Source organism: Panthera uncia, assembly GCF_023721935.1.
Source record: "Panthera uncia isolate 11264 chromosome C1 unlocalized genomic scaffold, Puncia_PCG_1.0 HiC_scaffold_4, whole genome shotgun sequence".
Classification (NCBI taxonomy): domain Eukaryota; kingdom Metazoa; phylum Chordata; class Mammalia; order Carnivora; family Felidae; genus Panthera; species Panthera uncia.
In genome coordinates, this window is record NW_026057585.1 from 27,442,488 (window position 1) to 27,457,540 (window position 15,053).

Genomic DNA, 15,053 nt, shown 5'->3' on the forward strand with positions numbered 1-15,053 from the left:
AGTTTGTTCTCAGTTTTTATGAGTCTCTTATGCTTTGGCTCTCTCCCACTCTAACCTCTTTTTTTTTTTTCTTCCTTCCCCTCCCCCATGGGTTTCTGTTAAGTTTCTCAGGATTCCCATATGAATTTTAAAACAAATTGTTAATTTCCACAAAAACACTTACTGAGGCTTTGATTCAACTGTATTGCCTTATATATCCTGCTGCATTGCTAAACTTGTTGTTTTGGTAGGTTTTGTTGTTTTTATTTTTTTAGATTACATTAGATTTTGTAATGTGAATGAGGATGTTAACTCTGATTAAAGCACTTTCACTTCTTCTTTCCAATCTGGATGCCTTTATTTCTTTTTCTTGCCTTATTACAACTGGCCAATACCTTGAGTACAAATTTGAATGTAAGTGGTGAACGTACATTTTTGTTTTCCTGATCTTAGGGATGAAACATTAAATATGTTAACTGTAGGCTTTTGTAGATGGCTTTTATCAGATTGAGGAAGTTTCTTTATCTTCCTCATTTGCTTAGAGTTTAAAAGAAATAGATTTTGGATTTTGTCAAATGCTTTTTCTCCATTTACTGAAATGATCATGTAGTGTTCCTTTTATAGTCTGATATGGTGAATTACATTGATTTTTGAATGTTAAACCAACTTTGCATTCCTGAGATAATCCCACTTGGTTGTGATAAATTGTCTTTACAAAATATTGTTGGATTTGATCTGCTAAAATTGTATTTGGAATTTTTGCATCTTTGTTCAGGGTAAATATTGATCTGTAGTTGTCTTATGATTTTTTTTACATTTATATGTAATGTCTTTGTGATCTTTCTTCTTTTCTAGTATTTGTTTGGTGCTGCATATTTTTAAGCCCTGTTTTAGCAACAGCCATTTGAATTTATTGAGAATTCTTGGTAGGGAGGGAAGATGGCGGCGTAGGAGGACGCTGGGCTCACCACACGTCCTGCTGATCACTTAGATTCCACCTACACCTGCCTAAATAACCCAGAAAACCGCCAGAGGATTAGCAGAATGGAGTCTCCGGAGCCAAGCACAGACGAGAGGCTCACGGAAGAGGGTAGGAAGGGTGGCGAGGCGGTGCGCGCTCCACGGACTGGCGGGAGGGAGCCGGGGCGGAGGGGCGGCTCGCCGGCCAAGCAGAGCCCCCCGGGTCTGGCTGGCAAAAGCGGAGGGGCCAGACGGACTGTGTTCCGACAGCAAGCGCGACTTAGCGTCTGGGAGGTCATAAGTTAACAGCTCTGCTCAGAAAGCGGGAAGGCTGGAGAACAAAGGTAGGGAGACCTGCTGAGCCCCCGGACGGCAGAGCTCAGCTTGGGGGAACCAAGGCGCTCGCCAGCGCCATCTCCCCCGCCCACCCCCCAGCCAAAATCCCAAAGAGAACCAGTTCCTGCCAGGGAACTTGCTCGCTCTGCGCAAACACCCAACTCTGTGTTTCTGCGGAGCCAAACCTCCGGCAGCGGATCTGACTCCCTCCCGCTGCCACAGGGCCCCTCCTGAAGTGGATCACCTAAGGAGAAGCGAGCTAAGCCTGCCCCTCCTGCCCCAGTGCACCTTGCCTACCCACCCCAGCTAATAGCCAGATCCCCAGCACCACAAGCCTGGCAGTGTGCAAGTAGCCCAGACGGGCCACGCCACCCCACAGTGAATCCCGCCCCCAGGAGAGGGGAAGAGAAGACACACACCAGTCTGACTGTGGTCCCAGCGGTGGACTGGGGGCAGACATCAGGTCGGACTGCGGCCCCGCCCACCAACTCCAGTTATACACCACAGCACAGGGGAAGTGCCCTGCAGGTCCTCACCACTCCAGGGACTATCCAAAATGACCAAACGGAAGAATTCCCCTCAGAAGAATCTCCAGGAAATAACAACAGCTAATGAACTGATCAAAAAGGATTCAAATAATATAACAGAAAGTGAATTTAGAATAATAGTCATAAAATTAATTGCTGGGCTTGAAAACAGTATACAGGACAGCAGAGAATCTCTTGCCACAGAGATCAAGGGACTAAGGAACAGTCACGAGGAGCTGAAAAGCGCTTTAAACGAAATGCAAAACAAAATGGAAACGACGACAGCTCGGATTGAAGAGGCAGAGGAGAGAATAGGTGAACTAGAAGATAAAGTTATGGAAAAAGAGGAAGCTGAGAGAAAGAGAGATAAAAAAATCCAGGAGTATGAGGGAAAAATTAGAGAACTAAGTGATACACTAAAAAGAAATAATATACGCATAATTGGTATCCCAGAGGAGGAAGAGAGAGGGAAAGGTGCTGAAGGGGTACTTGAAGAAATTATAGCTGAGAACTTCCCTGAACTGGGGAAGCAAAAAGGCATTGAAATCCAAGAGGCACAGAGAACTCCCTTCAGACGTAACTTGAATCGATCTTCTGCACGACATATCATAGTGAAACTGGCAAAATACAAGGATAAAGAGAAAATTCTGAAAGCAAGGGATAAACGTGCCCTCACATATAAAGGGAGACCTATAAGACTCGTGACTGATCTCTCCTTTGAAACTTGGCAGGCCAGAAAGGCTTGGCACGATATCTTCAGTGTGCTAAACAGAAAAAATATGCAGCCGAGAATCCTTTATCCAGCAAGTCTGTCATTTAGAATAGAAGGAAAGATAAAGGTCTTCCCAAACAAACAAAAACTGAAGGAATTTGTCACCACTAAACCAGCCCTACAAGAGATCCTAAGGGGGATCCTGTGAGACAAAGTACCAGAGACATCACTACAAGCATAAAACATACAGACATCACAATGACTCTAAACCCGTATCTTTCTATAATAACACTGAATGTAAATGGATTAAATGCGCCAACCAAAAGACATAGGGTATCAGAATGGATAAAAAAACAAGACCCATCTATTTGCTGTCTACAAGAGACTCATTTTAGATCTGAGGACACCTTTAGATTGAGAGTGAGGGGATGGAGAACTATTTATCATGCTCCTGGAAGCCAAAAGAAAGCTGGAGTAGCCATACTTATATCAGACAAACTAGACTTTAAATTAAAGGCTGTAACAAGAGATGAAGAAGGGCATTATATAATAATTACAGGGTCTATCCATCAGGAAGAGCTAACAATTATAAATGTCTATGTGCCGAATACCGGAGCCCCCAGATATATAAAACAATTACTCATAAACATAAGCAACCTTATGGATAAGAATGTGGTCATTGCAGGGGACTTTAACACCCCACTTACAGAAATGGATAGATCATCTAGACACACAGTCAATAAAGAAACAAGGGCCCTGAATGATACATTGGATCAGATGGACTTGACAGATATATTTAGAACTCTGCATCCCAAAGCAACAGAATATACTTTCTTCTCAAGTGCACATGGAACATTCTCCAAGATAGATCATATACTAGGTCACAAAACAGCCCTTCATAAGTTTACAAGAATTGAAATTATACCATGCATACTTTCAGACCACAATGCTATGAAGCTTGAAATCAACCACAGGAAAAAGTCTGGAAAACCTCCAAAAGCATGGAGGTTAAAGAACACCCTACTAACGAATGAGTGGGTCAACCAGGCAGTTAGAGAAGAAATTAAAAAATATATGGAAACAAACGAAAATGAAAATACAACAATCCAAACGCTTTGGGACGCAGCGAAGGCAGTCCTGAGAGGAAAATACATTGCAATCCAGGCCTATCTCAAGAAACAAGAAAAATCCCAAATACAAAATCTAACAGCACACCTAAAGGAAATAGAAGCAGAACAGCAAAGGCAGCCTAAACCCAGCAGAAGAAGAGAAATAATAAAGATCAGAGCAGAAATAAACAATATAGAATCTAAAAAAACTGTAGAGCAGATCAACGAAACCAAGAGTTGGTTTTTTGAAAAAATAAACAAAATTGACAAACCTCTAGCCAGGCTTCTCAAAAAGAAAAGGGAGATGACCCAAATAGATAAAATCATGAATGAAAATGGAATTATTACAAACAATCCCTCAGAGATACAAACAATTATCAGGGAATACTATGAAAAATTATATGCCAGCAAATTGGACAACCTGGAAGAAATGGACAAATTTCTAAACACCCACACTCTTCCAAAACTCAATCAGGAGGAAATAGAAAGCTTGAACAGACCCATAACCAGCGAAGAAATTGAATCGGTTATCAAAAATCTCCCAACAAATAAGAGTCCAGGACCAGATGGCTTCCCAGGGGAGTTCTACCAGACGTTTAAAGCAGAGATAATACCTATCCTTCTCAAGCTATTCCAAGAAATAGAAAGGGAAGGAAAACTTCCAGACTCATTCTATGAAGCCAGTATTACTTTGATTCCTAAACCAGACAGAGACCTAGTAAAAAAAGAGAACTACAGGCCAATATCCCTCATGAATATGGATGCAAAAATTCTCAATACGATACCAGCAAATCGAATTCAACAGCATATAAAAAGAATTATTCACCATGATCAAGTGGGATTCATTCCTGGGATGCAGGGCTGGTTCAACATTCGCAAATCGATCAACGTGATACATCACATTAACAAAAGAAGAAGAACCATATGATCCTGTCAATCGATGCAGAAAAGGCCTTTGACAAAATCCAGCACCCTTTCTTAATAAAAACCCTTGAGAAAGTCGGGATAGAAGGAACATACTTAAAGATCATAAAAGCCATTTATGAAAAGCCCACAGCTAACATCATCCTCAACGGGGAAAAACTGAGAGCTTTTTCCCTGAGATCAGGAACACGACAGGGATGCCCACTCTCACCGCTGTTGTTTAACATAGTGCTGGAAGTTCTAGCATCAGCAATCAGACAACAAAAGGAAATCAAAGGCATCAACATTGGGAAAGATGAAGTCAAGCTTTTGCTTTTTGCAGATGACATGATATTATACATGGAAAATCCGATAGACTCCACAAAAAGTCTGCTAGAACTGATACATGAATTCAGCAAAGTTGCAGGATACAAAATCAATGTACAGAAATCAGTTGCATTCTTATACACTAACAATGAAGCAACAGAAAGACAAATAAAGAAACTGATCCCATTCACAATTGCACCAAGAAGCATAAAATACCTAGGAATAAATCTAACCAAAGACGTAAAAGATCTGTATGCTGAAAACTATAGAAAGCTTATGCAGGTAATTGAAGAAGAGATAAAGAAATGGAAAGACATTCCCTGCTCATGGATTGGAAGAATAAATATTGTCAAAATGTCAATACTACCCAAAGCTATCTACACATTCAGTGCAATCCCAATCAAAATTGCACCAGCATTCTTCTCGAAACTAGAACAAGCAGTCCTAAAATTCATATGGAACCACAAAAGGCCCCGAATAGCCAAAGTAATTTTGAAGAAGAAGACCAAAGCAGGAGGCATCACAATCCCAGACTTTAGCCTCTACTACAAAGCTGTCATCATCAAGACAGCATGGTATTGGCACAGAAACAGACACATAGACCAATGGAATAGAATAGAAACCCCAGAACTAGACCCACAAACGTATGGCCAACTCATCTTTGACAAAGCAGGAAAGAACATCCAATGGAAAAAAGACAGTCTCTTTAACAAATGGTGCTGGGAGAACTGGACAGCAACATGCAGAAGGTTCAAACTAGACCACTTTCTCACACCATTCACAAAAATAAACTCAAAATGGATAAAGGACCTGAATGTGAGACAGGAAACCATCAAAACCTTAGAGGAGAAAGCAGGAAAAGACTTCTCTGACCTCAGCCGTAGCAATCTCTTACTCGACACATCCCCAAAGGCAAGGGAATTAAAAGCAAAAGTGAATTACTGGGACCTTATGAAGATAAAAAGCTTCTGCACAGCAAAGGAAACAACCAACAAAACTAAAAGGCAACCAACGGAATGGGAAAAGATATTTGCAAATGACACATCGGACAAAGGGCTAGTATCCAAAATCTATAAAGAGCTCATCAAACTCCACACCCGAAAAACAAATAACCCAGTGAAGAAATGGGCAGAAAACATGAATAGACACTTCTCTAAAGAAGACATCCGGATGGCCAACAGGCACATGAAAAGATGTTCAACGTCGCTCCTTATCAGGGAAATAGAAATCAAAACCACACTCAGATATCACCTCACGCCAGTCAGAGTGGCCAAAATGAACACATCAGGAGACTATAGATGCTGGAGAGGATGTGGAGAAACGGGAACCCTCTTGCACTGTTGGTGGGAATGCAAATTGGTGCAGCCGCTCTGGAAAGCAGTGTGGAGGTTCCTCAGAAAATTAAAAATAGACCTACCCTATGACCCAGCAACAGCACTGCTAGGAATTTATCCAAGGGATACAGGAGTACTGATGCATAGGGGCACTTGTACCCCAATGTTTATAGCAACACTCTCAACAATAGCCAAATTATGGAAAGAGCCTAAATGTCCATCCACTGATGAGTGGATAAAGAAATTGTGGTTTATATACACAATGGAATACTACGTGGCAATGAGAAAAAATGAAATATGGCCTTTTGTAGCAACGTGGATGGAACTGGAGAGTGTGATGCTAAGTGAAATAAGCCATACAGAGAAAGACAGATACCATATGGTTTCACTCTTATGTGGATCCTGAGAAACTTAACAGAAACCCATGGGGGAGGGGAAGGAAAAAAAAAAAAAAAGAAGTTAGAGTGGGAGAGAGCCAAAGCATAAGAGACTGTTAAAAACTGAGAACAAACTGAGGGTTGATGGGGGGTGGGAGGGAGGGCAGGGTGGGTGATGGATATTGAGGAGGGCACCTTTTGGGATGAGCACTGGGTGTTGTATGGAAACCAATTTGACAGTAAATTTCATATATTAAAAAAATAATAATAAAAATAAAAATAAAATAAATAAAGAAAAAAAATAAATAAATTTATTGAGAATTCTTTTATGATCTTGAATATTATCTTATTTTGGTAAACATTTTATGTGAACTTGAGAAGAGGGTATATTAAACTGTTGGGTAGAGTATTCTATAAACATTAGTTGGTTAAAATGGATTGATAATGTTTAAGTCTACTATTTATTTTCTGGTTTTCTGTTTACTTTTGATATCGGATATGGACAGAAGAGTATGGATGATCCCAACTGTAATTGTGGATTTGTCTGTTTCTCTTTAAATTATTTCAGTCTTTGTTTCATGTATCTTGAAGTTGTACTTATTAAGTATTTAAACATTTAGGTTTGTTATGCCCTCTTGTGAAACCCCTTCTTTATCTTTGGTAATACTGTTTGCTTAGAAATCTACATAGTCATTGTACCTTTCTTTTGAATAGTGTTAAAATATTATACATTTTCCAGCCTTTAAAGTTCCTCAGCTAGGCAATATATATTTATATCTTTTAAAAATACAAATGAATGATCTTTGCCTTATAATATTTACCATTTACTTGTTTAAAAATTACAGAAACAAAGTTTTATTTCTTCCTCACATTTCATATTCATTTTAAGCTGCAAGTTGAGTACATCTTTGTTCCATACTTCTTTATTCCAGGACTAATGACCACCCCTTATCCAGGATAAACCAGACCTGTGGCAGATGCAAAAGAGATAGAGTGGAAATACCTTAAAGTGTCTGTTAGGGAGCTGTAGACGTAACTTCTATCTAGATTTTATTGGCCAAAGCAAATCATGTATCCAAACCTTTTGGAGTGAAGTGGGAATTACAGTCTTCTTGCAGGGCTAGATCCAAGAAAATATGTATGCTGCTATTAATATTTCTTTTGCTTTTTTCCTGTATTTTCACTGTATTTTTATTGTATCTTTAATTTGTTCACACACTGTAAAATCCATCCTTTGAAAGCATATGATACAGTGATTTTGGTATATTTACAAAGTTGTGCATCTATTACTATTGTTCAACTTCAGAACATTTTAATCCCCCCCCCCCCCCCCCCCGAAACTCTCTACTGATTAGTCTCCCTTTTTTACCTTTCTTCCAGCCACTGGTAATCACTAATCTGCTTTCTATCTCTGTGGGTTTGCCTACTCTTGGACACTTCATTATGGAATCATAAAGTAGGTAGTCTTTTGTGACTAGAAAACAGTGTTTTCTAGGTTTTTCAGGAAAATAGATCATTTATATTTAATGTGATTATTGATATGTTTAAATCTTTTGTTTTATTTTTTAAATTAGTATTATTATTATTATTATTATTGTTTTTTGAGAGAGAGTGCGCAAGGGAGGGAGAGAGAATCTTAAGTGGGCTCCATGGGGCTTGGTCTTATGACTGTGAGGTCATGACCAGCACCGAATCAAGAGTCAGATGCTTAACTGAGCCACCCAGGCACCCCTGTCATTTTGTTTTATATTGTTGTTTCCTTTTATTTTTCTGCTTACTTTTTATTTAATGGAATTTTTTTAGTGTTTTTTTTTCTTTGTTGATTTATCAGCTATAAATATGTTTAGTTATTTTACTGGTTGCTTTAAGGTTCATAGTAGAAATCTCTAATTTATCTCTATTTGCCTTCAAGGGATCTCATACTAACTATTTCAGATGTGGTGTAAGAACTTAGAATAGTACAGGGGCACTTAGGTGGCTCAGTCAGTTAAGCGTATACTTTGGCTCAGGTCATGATCTCACAGTTGGTGAGTTTGAGCCCTGCATCAGGCTCTGTGCTGACAGCTCAGAGCCTGCGGCTGCTTTGGATTCTGTGTTTCCCTCTCTCTCTCTCTGTCCCTCCCCTACTATACTCTGTCTCTCTTTGTCTCAAAAATAAATAAACATTAAAAAAAAAAAAAAAAAGAATAGTACAGTTCCATATCTCCTCTCCAGTCCTTTATGCTAGTTTTGTCCTGTGTCTTCCTATTATATATGTTGTAACCCTCATTCTGTATTAATATTTTTGCTTCAACAATTATCTTTTATTTTTTTAAATTTATTTTTATTTTTATTTTTTTTAACGTTTTATTTATTTTTGAGACAGGGAGAGACAGAGCATGAACGGGGGAGGGGCAGAGAGAGAGGGAGACAGAATCGGAAGCAGGCTCCAGGCTCTGAGCCATCAGCCCAGAGCCCGACGCGGGGCTCGAACTCACAGACTGTGAGATCGTGACCTGAGCCGAAGTCGGACGCTTAACCGACTGAGCCACCCAGGCGCCCCAACAATTATCTTTTAAAGAAATTAAAATAATAAAATATCTCATATATTTATATAGTTTCCACCTCTGGAGCTCTTTCATTCTTTAACTCTAGATTTCCACCTGATATACTTTTCCTGTCTGAAGGACTTCATTTAATAATAATTCATGAAGGGTGGGGCTGCTCTTGTATGTTTGAGTCTTCATTTTGCCTTTGATTTGTAAAGATGTTTTCTTTGCATATAGGTTGACAGTTCCCCCACCCCCAGCCCCCACAGTGCTTCGGTGATGTTTCATTGACTTCTGTCTTGCATTGTTTTCATTAGGAAATCTGATCCATTCCTAATCTTTGTTCCTGTATATATAGTGTGGTTTTTTTCCTCTTTTTAAGATTTTTTTCTTTATTCCTGATCTAAGCAGTTTGATTCAGAGCTGCCTGATTGTACTTTTTTTCATGTTTCTTGTATTTGGGTTTTGTGGAACTTCTTGTACATTTATAGTTTTCTTCAAATTTGGAAACTTGTTGACAGTTTTTTTCGGTGGCCCAATCCATTGAGTGTCCAACTTCAACTCAGGTTATGATCTCATGGTTCATGGTTTCGAAGTTGGGCTTTGTGTTGGCAATGCAGAGCCTGCTTCACATTCTCTGTCTCCCTTTCTCTCTGTTCCTTCCCGCTCACGCTCTCTCAAAGATAAACATTAAAAAAAAAAAGGGCACTTGTATTGAGCACAGGATGATGTATGTAAATGATGAAACACTGAATCTACTTCTGAAACCAATATTGTACTGTATGTTAACTAAAATAAAAATATTAATAAAAAAATGAATTGGTTCCTTAATGGAAAAATAGTGCACACAAAAGATAACTTTTGGTGCTGAGTTTGTAAGTGACCAAAGTTGAATTTATTTTTATGGTTGTGATCAGTAATTACTGTACTACTAATATATACAAAGCACTACAGTAGGAATTATTGTAAGTTATGGATATAGATGAACTTTTCTCCAAGTAATTCACAGTTTATTCAGGAATACCAGATGTGCCCTGTGTATATGTTAATATCTAAAGAATAATTACTAGAGTTATTTAAAAACGTTCAGAAAAGAGGTTTTGACAAATCAGAATTTGAAGTTAAAGGAGCAGAAGGTTGTCATTCTTGTTCTTGTATGGATTACTCAAAATCTGTACTCTTATTATTTTTTTTTTTTAATATTTATTTTTGAGAGACAGAGCTTGAGTGGGGGAGTGGCACAGAGAGAGAGGGGGACACAGAATCCAAAGCAGGCTCCAGGCTCTGAGCGGCAACACAGAGCCTGACGCGGGGCTCGAACTCATAAGGTGAAAGATCATGCCCTCAGTGGAAGTCAGACGCCCTGCCGACTGAGCCACCCAGGCTCCCCAAAATCTGTGCTCTTTTTGAGTTCACATTTTGAGTTTTTCTTTCCTTTCCTTCGTTAAAACCCAGAATCCATGGGAAGGATTTATTTGTAGAGAGGTTGAATCTAGTGACACATTGTTTTACCTTAGAACAATCCTGGTGGAAAAACACATCTCTGACTCAATGAAAAATAAAATGGCATGGGGCGCCTGGGTGGCGCAGTCGGTTAAGCGTCCGACTTCAGCCAGGTCACGATCTCGCGGTCCGTGAGTTCGAGCCCCGCGTCAGGCTCTGGGCTGATGGCTCGGAGCCTGGAGCCTGTTTCCGATTCTGTGTCTCCCTCTCTCTCTGCCCCTCCCCCGTTCATGCTCTGTCTCTCTCTGTCCCAAAAATAAATAAAAAACGTTGAAAAAAATTAAAAAAAAAAAATAAAATAAAATGGCAAACACTAGGTCTAGCTCTCTTCCCCCTGTTCTGCCCTACTACCCTGCCAACCTCTTATATCCGAGGAAAAAATTCAAAGAATAATAACTTAAATTTTCTCTGACCATTTCTGTGGTTTATAATATAGATATGCAAATTATATAATTCAAGTAAAAATTACGAGACACAGTTACTTTTTGTAGCAAGGGATATGCTTTTGTTCAAGAGTTTTTTCTTCTCCAAATATAGACTCATGCTACTCATGTTACTTAACTCACTTTAATTCAGAAAGTATAAAAATGGCAATATTTTAGAAAATTAAAATTAAACATTAAAATAACAAATTTTATAAACTGTTTTTTTCTTTCCCATAATTTTACTGCAATGATAAGTTTTAAAAATCAGTACATGTGGCAACCCCAGAAAGATGTGAAGAAATGGTTCAATATAATATCAAAGATCTGTTTGATGAAAGTTAATAATTGATAGCCTTAAAGTTGAAATGGGATAGCTGTTTTTTTCCTGTGTGTTAAATGTGTTTTTCTTTTTCATTTTGAAAACATGAAGGCTTTGGCAGAGATGAATTTAGGAAGGTAAGGTTCAAGTGTAATAGCAGTACATTTTAATTAAGGAGGGGAATGTTGCTAATTTCAATTTTTAATAGGCCATTATTTGTGTGGTTTAAAAGTTTGTCATTGTAGCCATGTTCATTTCCTTTTACATTATATTTGGAATCAAAATTTGCTTTTTGATAGAGTTTTGGAAGTGAGATATGAGAATGAGGAAATATGGGTAGGGTTCTTTTAAACTAAATTAAATGTATTTTATGTATTTTTAAGTAAAGTAAGCAGGAATCTTTGAAACCGTAATATATCTTTATCTTACCAACATCTAAAGTTCTACCATCCAGTAAGGTGGCCACAAGCCATATGTGGCACTTGAGCACCTGAAATGTGGCTGGTCTGAATTCTTATGTGCTATAAAAGTGGAATGTACATAAGGTTTTGAATGGCTGATTTGAAAAAAAGAATATCTCATTAATTAAAATTTTGATAACATGCTAAAATGATATTTTGACTATATTTGGTAACATTATTAAAGTTAATTGTACTTGTTTCTTTTACTGTACATGTGGCTACTATAACATTTAAAATGATATAAGGGGCTTGCATTATATTTCTGTTGGACAGTGATGATCTAGATGATCTAACATAACTTTCATTGTAGGTTTATAGTTTTACTACTAAAGCATTACTTTGTTTACCTGAGGATACTCTCTATAATGCAACCCTGAATATTAAGGAAGTAAAAAGCTGAGCAAAACGTATATTTTTAAGTCTCTGTGTTAAAAATTCATGAATTTTAAATCATAGGCGAGGCTTTTAAGATCATCACACAAACTCTATCCTTCTTTTCGTTGAAGGTTTTTAAAAATTTTTTAAATCAATTGTCTGATTTCCTGAGGAATTTGATGATGTAATTAAAAGAATTTATTGAACTCCTTTTTCTGTTGTAACTAGCTTAGTTTTACATCGTATCTTTATTATTGTTTAGTTAAATTTTTTTTTAATGTTTATTTTTGAGAGAGAGAGAGAGAGAGAGAAAGAGTCAGAGCAAGGGAGGGTCAGAGAGAGAGGGAGACACAGAATCTGAATCAGGCTCTAGGCTCTGAGCTGTCAGTACAGAGTTTGACACAGGGCTCGAACTCCCGAATGCAAGATCATGGCCTGAGCTGAAATTAAGCTGATGCTTAACTGACCGAGCCACCCAGGTGCCCCTATATCGTATCTTTAAATTAAGAAGTCTAAGAAGTTAAGTATGCTATGCCTGTCTGTCCCAATGTCTGTGTAAAACTAATCCTCAAACCATCAGTTTCTGGTCAGAATATTTGGAAGGGAGCTGGAAGTCTCGTGTTCACCTTCTCTGAGACCTCATCTTAAACAAGAGAAAAAGAAAAAAACTGCTTGCTTTCAGAACTGGAGAGATCCCTATAATTTAGGCAGGCACCCCACTAAGAATTGTCTCTGAATTGCTTCTTGTGTTAATTCTTTGTGTTTTGTCTTAATTCTCCCTTTGTTGTTGTTGTTGTTGTTGTTGTTGTTGTTGTTGTTGCTCTGAGACTTGAATTTGTACTTGATGGTGTTGATGTGAATGGTTGTGACTACTCTGTGAGTCAGGCATGTATTTTGTTGCTACTCATTTGCTTTTCTTTTAGCTTGCTGGTTGCTGTCTTTACCCTAGTACATTCATTCATATCTTGTTCCTTGGATGTAACGTTACAAGAGATATTTGAACCCCATGTTTGGAAAGTTGATCCCTCTGCAGTAAGTGCCAGAGTATTTAGCTTTCCAAATGTTTTTCTTATATGGCAATTTTTTTTACCTTAGCTTTTCTTAGATCTTTCTTTAGCTCTTTGTAAATTATCTTAGCAGTTTACACATTTCCAAATGGTATGATGACTTGTTGCTGTTTTGGTATCCATAGGAAAGCATTATGCTGAGTACAGTAGGATATTTAAAAAGTTTACTATCAATTCTTTGCTAATACAGTATTTTCCATTACCGGTGTGGAATACCTTTTAAGACCCCCAGTGGGTGTCTGAAATCGTGGATAGTACCAAACTCTATGTATACTGTTTTTTTTTTCTATACATATGTACTCATGATAAAGTTTAATTTATAAATTTGGCACAGTAAGAGATTAGCAACAATACCTAATAATACAATAGAGCAATTATAGCAATATAGTGAAATAAAAGTTGTGTGAATGTGCTGTCTCTCAAATATCTTAATATACTGTTTTCAGAGATGTTAAGATGCCTACCTGATAAGTTCTAAGCTTCAGACTTGTCTTTTTAGTTACAAGATGCTTATCTACATTGATGTCCCCCAAGTACTTCATACTCTAGATACCTAAAAGATAACCCATTGTTTTCCTTTTCCTTCTTTGTATTTTTCAGTCATGGTATTGTAGCAAGAGAGGCTTTTTCTTTGATGTTTATCAAGTGTGCACTGCTCCACGCTACTCTTTTTTTCTTACATGCCCATCATAAAGCTCACGTTCTGCTGTTTTCCTTAGATAGGTGACCTCTTGGTGAGGATAAGGTTCAGTTCTTAGTTGTTAAGATACGGTAAAGGTAATCTCCCTAATAAAATAAAACTCACACTATTCCCTGTGTTGGCATATTCCCCTTGTTGTCAGCTCTCTGTTTAGTTGCTGCTTCTGTCCTTTAGAGAGCTGAGAATACCTTTTCTCTGCCAAGTCTTCTAAGCTTCTGGAAGCTGCCACACCTACATTTTCTCCATCCTTAATGCTACTTGAAGTCCAACTGAAAATTAGCTTTAGCACCCCATCTCAGATAATGTGGGGTTATAGCAAATGCTGTTCTTAGAGGTAGAACTCTAACAAAAACTTGGAGTTGCTTACTTAGGAGACTGAAGATTATGTATTGTCCAGTCAGTAGAGATCCAGTAGAGACGTTTTAGTCTGGCAGCATTCTGGGAGGATGAATACATTTGGGCTTGTGAATTATTGTATAGCAGTGGCAGTTAAAAAAGGAAGCCACACAAATCTGTGAGGAATGCCCTTGATTGTAGTATACAGTATTCCTACTGGGCCAGTATTCTTTTCCTTGAATCTGATAAATTTCTTCTTACTAGTTAGTCATAAGGAAATTATGATGGGATGGGAAGGTAGTTTCTGTTCTTGCAATAAATCCGTCCAAGGCAGTGAACCCATGTGCTCTGGACAGAGGGAAATAAGTAAGTTTTGAATAGACTTTTCAGTAGTCCACAGACCTATGAGTAATGCTTACCATTTTCCCAGTTGCTAGCCGCAAGTCTTTGGAAATTGACATTTTCAAGGTAGTATGCTCCCTCTGTTACCATGTCGGAATGTTTCAATTATCTTGCTGTTTAAGAGTCTTCCTGAGTTGTTTCATCACTGTATTTAGCAAAGAGGAGTAAAAATACCTGATTCTAACTACACATTCTATAAAGTGTATGTTTTCTTAATGAATTTGTAAATTGTTTACCTGCATGCCATGACTTAGTAGTCAAATGGGGAGAGACTTGATAATATCATTTCAAATATTACTTCTTGAAAATGCTTCAACTCTTTGACAAAAGGACTTCTTTATGCCTATGACTTTGAAAAAAATTCTGAAGTTTC

General features: G+C 38.0%; 1 protein-coding gene across 12 annotated transcripts in view; it reads left to right on the forward strand.

Moving 5' to 3' along the window:
- EVI5 (ecotropic viral integration site 5) overlaps nucleotides 1–15,053 on the forward strand; it is a 239,107-nt gene that overhangs the window by 59,046 nt on the left and 165,008 nt on the right. The window contains exon 2 of one of the 12 annotated variants that reach the window (XM_049618445.1): nucleotides 11,451–11,476. The exons of the other annotated variants lie outside the window; for them this stretch is intronic. Within the exon in view, the coding sequence (XP_049474402.1) occupies nucleotides 11,463–11,476 (14 nt within the window). The 5' untranslated portion in view covers nucleotides 11,451–11,462. The remainder of the gene's footprint in view (nucleotides 1–11,450; nucleotides 11,477–15,053) is intronic. 12 annotated transcript variants of the gene reach the window in all.